The sequence below is a fragment of the Scyliorhinus torazame genome, chromosome 18 (assembly GCF_047496885.1).
Source record: "Scyliorhinus torazame isolate Kashiwa2021f chromosome 18, sScyTor2.1, whole genome shotgun sequence".
Taxonomy (NCBI): Eukaryota; Metazoa; Chordata; class Chondrichthyes; order Carcharhiniformes; family Scyliorhinidae; genus Scyliorhinus; species Scyliorhinus torazame.
Window position 1 is genome coordinate 26,878,763 of NC_092724.1, and position 15,451 is coordinate 26,894,213.

At 52.8% G+C, this 15,451-nt stretch overlaps 1 protein-coding gene across 1 annotated transcript in view; it reads left to right on the forward strand.

Annotated features, from left to right (window-relative positions):
• Nucleotides 1–15,451, forward strand: part of comp (cartilage oligomeric matrix protein) — a 102,673-nt gene that overhangs the window by 77,404 nt on the left and 9,818 nt on the right. The window contains exons 13-16 of the mRNA XM_072482428.1: nucleotides 4,245–4,438; nucleotides 8,976–9,154; nucleotides 13,258–13,306; nucleotides 14,098–14,294. Coding sequence (XP_072338529.1) covers nucleotides 4,245–4,438; nucleotides 8,976–9,154; nucleotides 13,258–13,306; nucleotides 14,098–14,294 — 619 coding nt within the window. The remainder of the gene's footprint in view (nucleotides 1–4,244; nucleotides 4,439–8,975; nucleotides 9,155–13,257; nucleotides 13,307–14,097; nucleotides 14,295–15,451) is intronic.

A 15,451-nucleotide genomic window follows, 5' to 3' on the forward strand; every position in this document is an offset into this window, starting at 1 on the left:
TGCAATTGTATAGGGTGTTGGTGAGGCCGCATCTGGGGTATTGTGTTCAGTTTTGGTCTCCTTACCTGAGAAAGGACATATTGGCACTGGAGGGTGTGCAGAGGAGATTCACTAGGTTGATCCCAGAGTTGAGGGGATTAGATTATGACGAGAGGTTGAGTAGACTGGGACTGTACTCATTGGAGTTTAGAAGGATGCGGGGGAATCTTATTGAGACATATAAAATTATGAAGGGAATAGATAGGATAGATGCGGGCAGGTTGTTTCCACTGGTCGGGGAAAGCAGAACTAGGGGGCATAGCCTCAAAATAAGGGGAGGTAGATTTAGGACGGAGTGTAGGAGGAACTTCTTCACCCACCGGGTTGTGAATCTCTGGAATTCTTTGCCCAGTGAAGCAGTTGAGCCTCCTTCTTTAAACGTTTTTAAGAAAAAGATAGATGCCTTTCTAAAGAATAAAGGGATTCGGTGTCCCAACATACGCTTCATAAATCCAGTATCGTCCCAGTTCGGGGCGTATACATTTACCAATACCACCCACGTCCCCTGCAACCTACCGCTCACCATCACGTATCGACCTCCATTGTCTGCTACTATGTTCTTGGCCTCAAACGACACCCGCTTCCCCACCAGTATTGCAACCCCCTTTGCTCTTCGCATCCAGCCCTGAATGAAAGACCTGCCCTACCCATCCCTTTCTCAGCCTAACCTGATCTGCCACCTTCAGATGTGTTTCCTGGAGCATAACCGCGTCTGCCTTCAGTCCCTTTAAGTGCGCGAACACCCGGGCCCTCTTGACCGGCCCGTTCAGGCCCCTCACATTCCAAGTTATCAGCCAGATCGGGGGGCTACCCCCCCCCCCCCCCCCCCGCCGACTAGCCATCTCCTTTTCTAGCCCAGCCACGTGCCCGTGCCTCCCGCACCCTCCAGTCCCCCAGGCGGCAGACTCCCACCCCGACTACCTCTCCTACTTCCAGCTCCCTTTTGGCCATTGCAGCAGCAACCCAGCGCCCCCCCCCCCCCCCCCCCCCCCCCCCCCCCCCCCCCCCCCCACCGCTAGATCCTCATCTAGCCATTTTGCTCCCCCCATGACACTCCCGTAAGTCAGCTGACTCCTGCTGACCCTGGCCTCTCCTGCCATTCCATCGACCCCCCAGTGTGAGAATCTCCCCACCCCTTGGCAGTCAGTGTGCGCTCCTCTCCAGCACCGCCCTTCCCCCCCAGCCCGCTCCCATCCTTACCTAACGCGGGAAAAAGCCCGTGCTTTCCTGAGCCGGCCCCGCCCCCTCTGGCGCAGCTCCTTTTTGCGGCCTTACCCCAACTCCCCATCCCCGGGCCTCCACCCCCCCCTCTTCCTCCGTGGGGCCCTGCCCCTCAAACACCGACGCCCACACTCTCCCACAACCCCCACATCAAATCCATTCACCCATCCCCACCCAGCACTCAAACAAAAAGAACATTCCCCAAACACAGCAAACACAGTAAACATCCCCCCACGACAAACCCTCAATTTGAGTCCAAATTTTCAGTCTGTATAAAGTTTCATGCATCATCAAGCGTTTCAAAATAGTGGTGCCGATCTTGGAACGTGACCCACAATCGCACTGGCTGCAGAATCCCTAACTTCACTCCCTTCCTATGGAGCACCGCCTTAGTTCGGTTGAAACCAGCCCTCTTCTTAGCCACTTCCGCAATCCAGTCCTGGTAAATTCGGATCTCCGTGTTCTCCCACCGACGCCCACACTCTCCCACTCTTTTTTGGCCCATCTCAGGACACACTCTCTGTCCATAAAGCGGTGGAACCTCATCACTACAGCGCTTGGCGGCTCTGTTGGCTTTAGGTCTCTTTGCCAGGACCCGATGAGCCCCATCTGGCTCCAGGGGCCTTGGGAAAGCTCCCGCGCCCATCAGCGAATTGAGCATCGTGCTCACATATGCCCCGGCATCGGGCCCCTCCACTCCTTCAGGGAGACCCAGAATCTGAAGATTCTTCCTCCTCGACCTATTCTCCAGGTCCTCGAATTTTTCCGCCCAACTCTTGTGCAGCGCCTCGTGCGCCTCCACCTTCACCGCCAGGCCCAAGATCTCGTCCTCGTTCTTCGATCGCCGCCCCTTGGGCCTTCTGGGTCTCCACAAGCTTCTCAATCGCCGCCTTCATTGGCGCCAGCATTTCTGTCTTCAGCTCCTCAAAGCAGCGTTTAAGAAACTCCTGCTGCTCCTGCGACCACTGCGCCCACGCTGCTTGGTCTCCACCCGCCGCCATCTTGCTTTTCCTCCCTCGCACTTTTCGCTGCACCAAGATCACTTTTTTAACCTCTCCACTCCTGGTCCAATCCATATAATGTCGGGGGGACCTTGCTGTCACCTTGCCACACTGGAAGCCGTCGAACAATTGCTGTTGGGGCCCCTCTGAAGAGCCCAAAAGTCCATTCCTGGCGGGAGCTGCCGAACGTGCAACCTACCTAGGCATAGCCGCAACCGGAAGTCCCGCTTCGTGTTCCCGATCGCATTGCGCATGCGTCGGGCCCCGGGAAGAGTGTGCAAAATGGCCGCTTTCATCAATGTTGAGGCGCTGCATCCGGGAGATGGCCTGAACACTCTCCACCTCGTGGGAGGGTTGTTTTTCACTTTCTGCCGTTTTGTACTGAGAATAGCGATTTTTAGAGTGCTCATGCACAGGACACGTTTCAGTCACGACTGGCAGGGTCATGTGCTTGATTTTCAACAATTGCTCACGCAGAGGATCAGAGTGGACTCCAAAAACGATTTGGCCTCTGATCATGGAGTCAGTGATATCACCGAAGTTGCAGGATTGCGCTAGCAGTCGAAGGTCAGTTAGATAGGAGTTGAAGGATTTGTCTTTACCTTGCATCCTCTGCTTGAAGATGTAGCGCTCGAAGATTATGTTGGTGTCCACCTTGCAGTGGCTGTCGAATTTGTCCAGGATGGTTTGGTACTTCGTTTTGTCCTGCGCTTCGGAAAAGTGAAAGGAGTTGAAGATCTCTATCGCATGGTCACCCGCAGTGGTGAGTAGAAGAGCTATCTTCTGCGCATCGGTCGCGCCATTGAGGTCGGATGCTTCCACGTTTAGTTGAAATTTCTGCTTGAATGATCGCCAGTTGGCACTCAGGTTGCTGGTGGTCCTGAGCTGATGAGGAGCCTGAACCTTGTCCATTGTGCCTGTACGCAGTAGCTGGTTGTCACGGATCTTGCTGAGTTGAACTAAATAGATTGAACAGTCACTCCTGGTATCATGTTGTGTTATGCTGCTTCGGATAACACAGGCTGCTACTTGATGCAGTCTTAACTAAAGGATGCTCCAGACTCTGAAATGAGTTCAACGTGTTTATTGCCCAAATCTCCATGAATCCACCATTTGCTCCATGAACCCTTTTAGTTCCTTTGCCATTGCTGGCACCCTGCCTGTCTTCGAGCTTGACCGGTCCAAGCCAGGGTCAATAACTGTATTGAAGTCCCCTCCCGTGAACAACCTGTGCGAGTCTAGGTCCGGTATCTTCCCCAGCATCCTCTTTATAAACTCCACATCGTCCCAATTTGGCGCATACACATTTACTAATACCACCTGCACCCCCTCCAGTTTCCCACTGATCATAATGTACCGACCTCCCAAATCTGAGACTATTCTACCCGCCTCAAACACCACATGCTTATTGATCAGGATCGCGACCCCTCTAGTCTTTGAATCCAGTCCCGAGTGAAAGACCTGACTGACCTAGCCTTTCCTCAGTCTAACCTGGTCCATTACTCTAAGGTGCGTCTCCTGCAGCATTGCCACGCCCGCCTTCAGTCCCCTCAGATGCACGAAGACACATGCCCTCTTGACCGGCCCATTTAGCCTCGAACATTCCAGGTGATCAGCTTAGTTGGGGGGCTCATTGCCCCACACACTCTTTCGCCGATCAGCCATCCCCTTTTTTGGGCCCGTTTCCAGCCCGTGTTCCGCGCCTCCACCGGCCCACCCCCAGGCAGCCTCCGCCCCCAACCTCCTCTCTGTCCCCTAGCACAAGTCCCTCCCTCGTCAGCAGAACATTTCCCCCTCCGCCAGTATGGTTGTGGGGTTTGAAGGTGCTGTCGAAGGAACCTTGGTGAGTTCTGTGTGCATGTTGTGTCTTTGTGTGTCTGTGTGTAGCTGTGTGTGGATTTGGTGTGTCTGTGGATTTGTGCGTATGTATTGGTGGGTGAGTGTGCACTGGGTGTGATGATGCATTACTATTACCATCAATAGTGACGGAGACGGACATCAGGATTCCAGAGATAATTGTCCAACAGTCATTAACAGCTCCCAGCTAGACACAGACAGGGATGGACTCGGTGATGAATGCGATGATGATGATGATAATGATGGAATTCCTGACACCCTCCCGCCTGGACCGGACAATTGTCGACTTGTAGCAAATCCAACACAAGAAGATCATGATGGTGAGTGACTGACTCTCTCCCTCTGTTCCTGTCTCTCTCTCTCTCTGTACATCTCTGTCCCTCTATGTCTCTCTCTGTACATCTCTGTCCCTCTATGTCTCTCTCTGTACATCTCTGTCCCTCTATGTCTCTCTCTGTACATCTCGGTCCCTCTCTGTCTCTCTCAGTACATCTCGGTCCCTCTCTGTCTCTCTCAGTACATCTCGGTCCCTCTATGTCTCTCTCTGTACATCTCGGTCCCTCTATGTCTCTCTCTGTACATCTCTGTGCCTCTATGACTCTCTCTACATCTCTGTCCCTCTATGTCTCCCTCTGTACATCTCTGTCCCTCTATATCTCTCTCTGTACATCTCTGTCCCTCCATGTCTCTCTCTGTCCCTCTATGTCTCTCTCTGTACATCTCTGTCCCTCTATGTCTCTCTCTGTACATCTCTGTCCCTCTATGTCTCTCTCTGTACATCTCTGTCCCTCTATGTCTCTCTCTGTACATCTCTGTCCCTCTATGTCTCTCTCTGTACATCTCTGTCCCTCTATGTCTCTCTCTGTACATCTCGGTCCCTCTCTGTCTCTCTCAGTACATCTCGGTCCCTCTATGTCTCTCTCTGTACATCTCGGTCCCTCTATGTCTCTCTCTGTACATCTCTGTGCCTCTATGACTCTCTCTACATCTCTGTCCCTCTATGTCTCCCTCTGTACATCTCTGTCCCTCTATATCTCTCTCTGTACATCTCTGTCCCTCCATGTCTCTCTCTGTCCCTCTATGTCTCTCTCTGTACATCTCTGTCCCTCTATGTCTCTCTCTGTACATCTCTGTCCCTCTATGTCTCTCTCTGTACATCTCTGTCCCTCTATGTCACTCTCTGTATATCTTTGTCCCTCTATGTCTCTCTCTGTACATCTCTGTCCCTCTATGTCACTCTCTGTATATCTTTGTCCCTCTATGTCTCTCTCTGTCCCTCTATGTCTCTCTGTACATCTCTGTCCCTCTATGTCTCTCTCTGTACATCTCTGTCCCTCTATGTCTCTCTCTGTACATCTCTGTCCCTCTATGTCACTCTCTGTATATCTTTGTCCCTCTATGTCTCTCTCTGTACATCTCTGTCCCTCTATGTCACTCTCTGTATATCTTTGTCCCTCTATGTCTCTCTCTGTCCCTCTATGTCTCTCTGTACATCTCTGTCCCTCTCTGATCATCTCTGTCCCTCTATGTCTCTCTCTCTCTCTCTCTCTGTCTCAGAGATAGACTGGAGCAGAGAGAAAGATAGGAAGTGGGGAGTGGAGCAGAGAGAGAAGGAAAAGGACAGAGAGAGAGGGAGTGGGGCAGAGAAAGAAGAAGAAAGACAGAGAGAAAAGGAGAATGGGGCAGAGAGTGGGGCGGAGAGAGAGAGAGTGGGGCAGAGAGAGAAAGAGAATGGTGCAGAGAGGGAGGGAGAATGAACTTGAAGGGCAATTTTGGACTCTAAGGGCAATTTATCATGGCCAATCCACCTAACCTGCACATCTTTGGACTGTGGGAGGAAACCGGAGCACCCGGAGGAAACCCATGCACACACGGGGAGGATGTGCAGACTCCGCACAGACAGTGACCCAAGCCGGAATCGAACCTGGGACCCTGGAGCTGTGAAGTAATTGTGCTATCCACAATGCTACCGTGCTGCTCTGTAGAGATAGAGAGGGAGAGTGGGGTGGAGAGTGATGGGGTGAGTGAGGGCATGGGGCAGGGAGTGAGGGAGAAGGAAGGGAGTGAGGGAGAGAGTGAGGGAGTGGGGCAGGGGGTGAGGGAGAGAGTGAGGGAGTGGGGCAGGGAGTGAGGGAGAGAGCGAGGGAGTGGGGCAGGGAGTGAGGGAGAGAGGGCAGGGAGTGGGGCAGGGAGTGAGGGAGTGGGGCAGGGAGTGAGGGAGAGAGTGAGGGAGAGAGTGAGCAGTGGGGCATGGAGTGAGGGAGAGAGTCAGGGAGTGGGGCAGAGGGCGAGGGAGAGAGTGAGGGAGTGGGGCAGGAGGTGCGGGAGAGAGTCAGGGAGTGGGGCAGAGAGTGAGGGAGTGGGGCAGGGAGTGAGGGAGTGGGGCAGAGGGTGAGGGAGAGAGTGAGGGAGAGAGTGAGGGAGTGGGGCAGTGAGGGAGTGAGGGAGAGAGTGAGGGAGAGAGTGAGTGAGGGAGTGGGGCAGAGAGTGAGGGTGAGAGTGAGGGAGGGAGGGAGAGAGTGAGGGAGGGAGGGAGGGAGTGAGGGAGTGAGTGGGGCAGAGAGTGAGAGAGTGAGGGAGAGAGTGAGGGAGAGAGTGAGGGAGAGAGTGAGGGAGAGAGTGAGGGAGAGAGTGAGCAGTGGGGCAGGGAGTGAGGGAGAGAGTCAGGGAGTGGGGCAGAGGGCGAGGGAGAGAGTGAGGGAGAGAGTCAGCAGTGGGGCAGGGAGTGAGGGAGAGAGTGAGGGAGTGAGGGAGAGAGTCAGGGAGTGGGGCAGGGAGTGAGGGAGTGGGGCAGGGAGTGAGGGAGTGGGGCAGGGAGTGAGGGAGTGGGGCAGGGAGTGAGGGAGTGGGGCAGGGAGTGAGGGAGTGGGGCAGGGAGTGAGGGAGTGGGGCAGGGAGTGAGGGAGTGGGGCAGGTAGTGAGGGAGTGCGGCAGGGCGTGCGGGAGTGGGGCAGAGGGTGCGGGAGAGAGTGAGGGAGTGGGGCAAGGGGTGAGGGGAGAGAGTGAGGGAGTGAGGGAGAGAGTGAGGGAGTGGGGCAGGGGGCGAAGGAGTGAGGGAGAGAGTGAGGGAGTGGGACAGAGAGAGAGGGAAAGTTGGGCAGAGAGAGAGGGAGTGGGGCACGGGGTTAGGGAGTGAGGCAGAGAGAGGGGGAGTTGGACAGAGAGTGAGGGAGTGGAGTAGAGAGTGAGGCAGGGAGTGAGGGAGTGGGGCAGAGGATGCGGGAGAGAGTGAGGGAGAGAGTGAGGGAGTGGGGCAGGGGGCGAAGGAGTGAGGGAGAGAGTGAGGGAGTCAGGAAGAGAGTGAGGGAGTGAGGGAGAGAGTGAGGGAGTGGGGCAGGGAGTGAGGGAGGGAGTGAGGGAGTGAGGGAGTGGGGCAGGGGGTGAAGGAGTGAGGGAGAGAGTGAGGGAGTCAGGAAGAGAGTGAGGGAGTGGGACAGAGAGAGAGGGAAAGTTGGGCAGAGAGAGAGGGAGTGGGGCACGGGGTTAGGGAGTGAGGCAGAGAGAGGGGGAGTTGGACAGAGAGTGAGGGAGTGGAGTAGAGAGTGAGGGAGTGGGGCAGGGAGTGGGGGGCTGGAGTAGAGAGTGAGGGAGTGGGGCAGGGAGTGAGGGAGTGGGGCAGAGGATGCGGGAGAGAGTGAGGGAGAGAGTGAGGGAGTGGGGCAGAGAGAGAGGGAAAGTTGGGCAGAGAGAGAGGGAGTGGGGTACGGGGTTAGGGAGTGAGGCAGAGAGAGGGGGAGTTGGGCAGAGAGAGGGGGAGTTGGGCAGAGAGAGGGGGAGTGGGGCAGGGAGTGAGGGAGTGGGGCAGGGAGTGAGGGAGTGGGGCAGGGAGTGAGGGAGTGGGGCAGGGAGTGAGGGAGTGGGGCAGGGTGGGGGACTGGAGTAGAGAGTGAGGGAGTGGGGCAGGGAGTGAGGGAGTGGAGTAGAGAGTGAGGGAGTGGCGTAGAGAGTGAGGGAGTGGGGCAGGGAGTGAGGGAGTGGAGTAGAGAGTGAGGGAGTGTAGAGAGTGAGGGAGTGGAGTAGAGAGTGAGGGAGTGGAGTAGAGAGGAGTTGGGCAGAGAGAGGAAGTGTGGTGTGCAGATGGAAGAAGTGGAGGAGAGACGGAGTGATTGGGGTAGAGATGCAGGGAGTGGGGTAAACACGGAGGGAGTATGGTGCAGACGGAGAGAGTGGGGTAGACACGGAAGGACTGGTGTCAGGAGTGGAAAGTGGGGTTGACGGAAAGGAAAGCTGATCGCTGGGGTCCTGACAGTGATTAGTAGCCAAGGAGACTCCAGCCATCTCAGGTCAGGGAGGTCTTTGGAGGAATTCTGATCCTGATGTTTTGGACATTTGAAGACAAGATGTGATGTGGAAAAGATGTTGGTGACAGCTCATAACATTTTTAAAAAAAATTTAGAGTGCCCAATTATTTATTTATTTTTTCCAATTAAGGGGCAATTTAGCGCGGCCAATCCACCTAAGCTGCACATCTTTGGGTTGTGGGGGTGAAACCCACGCAGACACGGGGAGCCAGCTGACCAGCAGTGACAAGGGTTTCATTGAGAGGTTGAGAGAGTGGGAATAGAAATAGTGAGTCTTGTTAATGATAAAATCTGAGCTTTGAAATTCTGCTCAGGGAAAAGTGAGAGCGGGGAAGTGGGATCAGTTTGGGGTCGTTCAAATTGTGCATCCAAATTGTGTGAATTGAAGGATTTGGGGTCGGTTTAAGATTTAATTGAGGGTTTGGGTGGGGGTTTTGTTTCGGGTTAGAGTTACGATTAGGGTTAGGGGTTAAGTTTGGGGTAGGAATACCTCAGATAGTGTGGACTGCTGGGTTAATGTGAGATCATCAAGTTAAACATCTTATTTGAAATACAGGTGATGGGATGGGAGACGCCTGCGAAGGAGATTTTGATGACGATAAGATTATTGATGTTATCGATGTTTGTCCAGAGAATGCTCAGATTGCACTCACAGATTTCCGAGCCTATCAGACAGTGATACTGGACCCTGAGGGAGATGCACAGATTGATCCAAACTGGGTCGTCTTAAACCAAGTAAGTCACCTGTCAGTGTAAGATCCACCCCAAGTATCTCACCTGTAAGTGTAAGATCCACCCTAGGTACCTCACCTGTCAGAGTAAGATCCACCCAAGTACCTCACCTGTCAGTGTAAGATCCACCCCAAAGTACGTCACCTGTCAGTGTAAGATCCACCCCAGGTACCTCACCTGTCAGTGTAAGATCCACCCCGAGTACCTCAGCTGTCAGTGTAAGATCCACCCCGGGTACCTCACCTGTCAGTGTAAGATCCACCCCAGGTACCTCACCTGTCAGTGTAAGATCCACCACAGGTACCTCACCTGTCAGTGTAAGATCCACCCCAAGTACCTCACCTGTCAGTATAAGATCCACCCCAGGTACCTCACCTGTCAGTGTAAGATCCATCCAGGTACCTCGCCTGTCAGTGTAAGATCCACCCCAGGTACCTCACCTGTCAGTGTAAGATCCACCACAGGTACCTCACCTGTCATTGTAAGATCCACCCCGAGTACCTCACCTGTCAGTGTAAGATCCACCCCGGGTACCTCACCTGTCAGTGTAAGATCCACCCCAGGTACCTCACCTGTCAGTGTAAGATCCATCCAGGTACCTCGCCTGTCAGTGTAAGATCCACCCCAGGTACCTCACCTGTCAGTGTAAGATCCACCACAGGTACCTCACCTGTCATTGTAAGATCCACCCCGAGTACCTCACCTGTCAGTGTAAGATCCACCCCGGGTACCTCACCTGTCAGTGTAAGATCCACCCCAGGTACCTCACCTGTCAGTGTAAGATCCACCACAGGTACCTCACCTGTCAGTGTAAGATCCACCCCATGTACCTCACCTGTCAGTGTAAGATCCACCCCAGGTACCTCACCTGTCAGTGTAAGATCCACCACAGGTACCTCACCTGCCAGTGTAAGATCCACCCCAAGTACCTCACCTGTCAGTATAAGATCCACCCAGGTACCTCGCCTGTCAGTGTAAGATCCACCCCAGGTACCTCACCTGTCAGTGTAAGATCCACCCCAAGTGCCCCACCTGTCAGTATAAGATCCACCCCAAGTCCCTCCCCGACAGTGTAAGATCCACCCCAAGTACCTCACCTGTCAGTGTAAGATCCACACCAAGTACCTCACCTGTCAGTGTAAGATCCACCCCAAGACCCTCCCTGTCAGTGTAAGATCCACACCAAGTACCTCACCTGTCAGTGTAAGTTCCACCCCAGGTACCTCACCTATCAGTGTAAGATCCACCCAGGTACCTCACCTGTCAGTGTAAGATCCACCCCAGGTACCTCACCTGTCAGTGTAAGATCCACCCAGGTACCTCACCTGTAAGTGTATGATCCATCCCAAGTGCCTCACCTGTCAGTATAAGATCCACCCCAGGTACCTCACCTGTCAGTGTAAGATCCACCCCAAGTGCCCCACCTGTCAGTATAAGATCCACCCCAAGTCCCTCCCCGACAGTGTAAGATCCACCCCAAGTACCTCACCTGTCAGTGTAAGATCCACACCAAGTACCTCACCTGTCAGTGTAAGATCCACCCCAAGACCCTCCCTGTCAGTGTAAGATCCACCCCAAGTACATCACCTGTCAGTGTAAGTTCCACCCCAGGTACCTCTCCTGTTAGTGTAATATCCACCCCAGGTACCTCACCTATCAGTGTAAGATCCACCCAGGTACCTCACCTGTCAGTGTAAGATCCACCCCAGGTACCTCACCTGTCAGTGTAAGATCCACCCAGGTACCTCACCTGTAAGTGTATGATCCATCCCAAGTGCCTCACCTGTCAGTATAAGATCCACCCCAGGTACCTCACCTGTCAGTGTAAGATCCATCCCAGGTACCTCACCTGTCAGTGTAAGATCCACCCCAAGTCCCTCCCTATCAGTGTAAGATCCACCCCAGGTACCTCACCTGTCAGTGTAAGATCCACCCCAGGTACCTCACCTGCCAGTGTAAGATCCACCCCAGGTACCTCACCTGTCAGTGTAAGATCCACCCCAGGTACCTCACCTGTCAGTGTAAGATCCACCCCAAGTACCTCACCTATCAGTGTAAGATCCACCCCAGGTACCTCACCTGTCAGTGTAAGATCCACCCCATGTACCTCACCTGTCAGTGTAAGATCCACCCCAGGTACCTCACCTGTCAGTGTAAGATCCACCCCAGGTACCTCACCTGTCAGTGTAAGATCCACCCCATGTACCTCACCTGTCAGTGTAAGATCCACCCCAGGTACCTCACCTGTCAGTGTAAGATCCACCCCAGGTACCTCACCTGTCAGTGTAAGATCCACCCCAGGTACCTCACCTGTCAGTGTAAGACCCACCCCAGGTACCTCACCTGTCAGTGTAAGATCCACCCCAGGTACCACACCTGTCAGTGTAAGACCCACCCCAGGTACCTCACCTGTCAGTGTAAGATCCACCCCCCGTACCTCACCTGTCAGTGTAAAATCCACCCCAGGTACCTCACCTGTCAGTGTAAGACCCACCCCAGGTACCTCACCTGTCAGTGTAAGATCCACCCCCCGTACCTCACCTGTCAGTGTAAAATCCACCCCAAGTCCCTCACCTGTCAGTGTAAGATATACCTCAAGTCCCTCACCTGTCAGTGTAAGATACACCCCAAGTATCTCACCTGTCAGTGTAAGATCCACCCCAGGTAGCTCACCTGTCAGTGTAAGATGCACCCCAAGTACCTCACCTGTCAGTGTAAGACGCACGCCAGGTACCTCACCTGCCAGTGTAAGATCCACCCCACGTACCTCACCTGTCAGTGTAAGATCCATCCCCAAGTCCCTCCCTGTCAGTGTAAGATCCACCCCAAGTACCTCACCTGTCAGTATAAGATCCACCCCAGGTCCTTCACCTGTCAATGTAAGATCCACCCCAGGTACCTCACCTGTCAGTGTAAGATCCACCCCCGTACCTCACCTGTCAGTGTAAAATCCACCCCAAGTCCCTCACCTGTCAGTGTAAGATCCACCCCAAGTGCCTCACCTGTCAGTGTAAGATCCACCCCAAGTGCCTTACCTGCCAGTGTAAGATCCACCCCACGTACCTCACCTGTCAGTGTAAGATCCATCCCCAAGTCCCTCCCTGTCAGTGTAAGATCCACCCCAAGTACCTCACCTGTCAGTATAAGATCCACCCCAGGTCCTTCACCTGTCAATGTAAGATCCACCCCAGGTACCTCACCTGTCAGTGTAAGATCCACCCCCCGTACCTCACCTGTCAGTGTAAAATCCACCCCAAGTCCCTCACCGGTCAGTGTAAGATCCACCCCAAGTGCCTCACCTGTCAGTGTAAGATCCACCCCAAGTGCCTTACCTGTCAGTGTAAGATCCACCCCAAGTGCCTCACCTGTCAGTGTAAGATCCACCCCAGGTACCTCACCTGTCAGTGTAAAATCCACCCCAAGTCCCTCACCTGTCAGTGTAAGATCCACCCCAGGTACCTCACCTGTCAGTGTAAGATCCACCCCAGGTACCTCACCTGTCAGTGTAAGATCCACCCCAAGTCCCTCACCTGTCAGTGTAAGATCCAACCCCCGTACCTCACCTGTCAGTGTAAGATCCACCCCAAGTCCCTCACCTGTCAGTGTAAGACACTTACTGAATTTGGGCTGGGTTTGAGACAAATGTCTGCACATCTGTTTGTGAAATGTTTCCATGTGTGTCATGTGCAATTATCTTACAAACCACTGAAGTAAACACAGTTAAACTCACTGCCATTAGCTTTAGTTAATCTGTATTCATAATGCTGACCGCCTGCAATGTTCAATTTGGGCAGATCTAGCTGCCAACTTGAGGTTTCTTTCTGTTAATTTGAAATCTTTGCAGTTGACGGCATTGGTTACACTAGACTGCTGTAGCGATTTGTGCTGAGACAGTGATACTTAATGATGTTATTTCATGCAGAGGGTAACTTGTTCTTACAAGCTTTGCATGTCTCTTTCAAGGCAACACTGCCCTTTCTGTGCAGATGTGACTGTAACAGAAATGTTCCAGCCATGTAGCAACTTTGATGTTTAACAGTTTGTGGTTTATTTTAAAGATGTGTCTAAGAGTTGTAACCATTACTCATGGTTTGTGATAATTGCAGGGAATGGAAATTGTCCAGACAATGAACAGTGATCCAGGTCTCGCCGTTGGTAAGATTTGCCTACCTTTTTATATTTTTAACTGATGGAGAAATAGCTCAAACATGGAATCGATATTTCACTGTCCTGGGAGTGCAGAGGGAGCTTTACTCTGTATCTAACCCCGCGCTGTACCTGTAGTTGGTGACTGGAACTCGCTACCGGAGGAGGTGGTGGAAGCAGGGACGATAGTGACGTTTAAGGGGCACCTTGACAAATACATGAATAGGATGGGAATAGAGGGATACGGACCCCAGAAGTGTAGAAGATTTTACTTTAGACAGGCAGCATGGTCGGCGCAGGCTTGGAGGGCCGAAGGGCCTGTTCCTGTGCTGTACTGTTCTTTGTTCTATCCAGGGAGTGTTTGATGGGGACAGTGTAGAGGGAGCTTTACTCTGTATCTAACCCCGTGCTGTACCTGTCCTGGGAGTGTTTGATGGGGACAGTGTAGAGGGAGCTTTACCCTGTATCTAACCTCGTGCTGTACCTGTCCTGGGAGTGTTTGATGAGGACAGTATAGAGGGAACTTTACTCTGTATCTAACCCCATTCTGAGCGAGGAAGGTGATTCTGCCAGGATTTCTTGGCTCTTTGGTGTGGTGGCTTCTCGTATGGAAGTGGCTCCTCTTCCACATCATGTCCCAACATCTGTGCTGTTGAGAATCAGAGATAATGCAGGGCGCACTTTTTTCCCAAACCCTTTTCGACCTTCCCCCTTGCTGAACTCTCAATAACTGAGAATGAAAAGCTGTGGTCTCCACCTTGTTGAAGCTTTAATCTGAGGGACTTGTTCTTTCTCCTCAGGTTACACGGCCTTTAATGGTGTGGATTTTGAAGGAACGTTTCACGTTAACACAATAACGGATGATGACTATGCTGGGTTTATCTTCGGCTATCAGGACAGTTCCAGCTTCTATGTGGTGATGTGGAAACAGACAGAACAAACGTATTGGCAGGCCAATCCTTTCCGAGCTGTGGCTGACCCCGGAATCCAGCTCAAGGTGAGCGACTTCTCCAGATCTGCAACCTGCATCATCGTTGATGGATGTCCCCTTGGCCCGGACCTCAGGACAAGAGCTTGGTCTACACCCACAGAACCGCAATGCCCCATCTCGCACCCTGCGTCCTCCCTTTATATCTCCGCTGCCCGTCCATGTTTGCAACTCCACATCGTCCGTTCCTCTTTCCAGGTCACCTTCTCCAATCTGATTTGCCAGCTCCAGATCTTTAACCTCTTTGCTTTCGTATTCTGGTCTCTTCGAAATAAATCTGATCATTTTTCCACGCACTTTGTGTCCATTGCATTGCATATTTTGCATTGCTTGGCCAAATAACCTACCTGCACATCTTTGGGTTGTGGGGGCAAGACCCACGCAGACGCTTTGGGGAGAATGTGCAAACTCCACACGGACAGTGACCCAGAGCCAGGATCAAACCTGGGTCTTCAGCACAGTGAGGCAGCAGTGCTAACCCCTGCTCCACTGTGCCGCCCTAGTATTGCATATTTCTATCTTTGCCAATTTATATACCTGCTCGTCATCCCCATTTGCATTCTTCAGTGTAATGTGAGAGGTGAAACTAATCGGGAAATAGCAGAGGAAGTGGGACTGACTGGATAACACTTTCAAAGAACCAGCACAAGTGCAATGGGCCAAATGGCCTCGTCCTGTGCATTCCTCTTGAACTGTATAATTTTTCGAAGCACAGTGTGAGACTGTTAGGAGTCTGTGTGCACCAGGTGGAATATAAACTTTCAAATAGATACATCCCTTACATTAATAGTCATTCTGCATTGATTAGAGCTCGATCGGATCTGGGGCCGTGCCAACACCATCTCACTGCCTGTCCAGGAGAAGAGATTAATCAATACGGCAGGTGTACCATTCATCATATAGAAACATAAGACGGCACGGTGGCGCAGTGGTTAGCACTGCTGCCTCGCGGCGCGGAGGACCCGGGTTTGACCCCGGCCCCAAGCCACTGTCCGTGTGGAGTTTGCACATTCTCCCCGTGTCTGCCTGGGTTTCACTCAAAGATGTGCGGGGTAGGTGGATTGGCCGCGCTAAATTGTCCCTTAATTGGAAAAAAAACAAACCTCTAAATTTATGGAAAAAAAGAAAAATAGAAACATAGAAAAGATGAGCAGGAGGAGCCCATT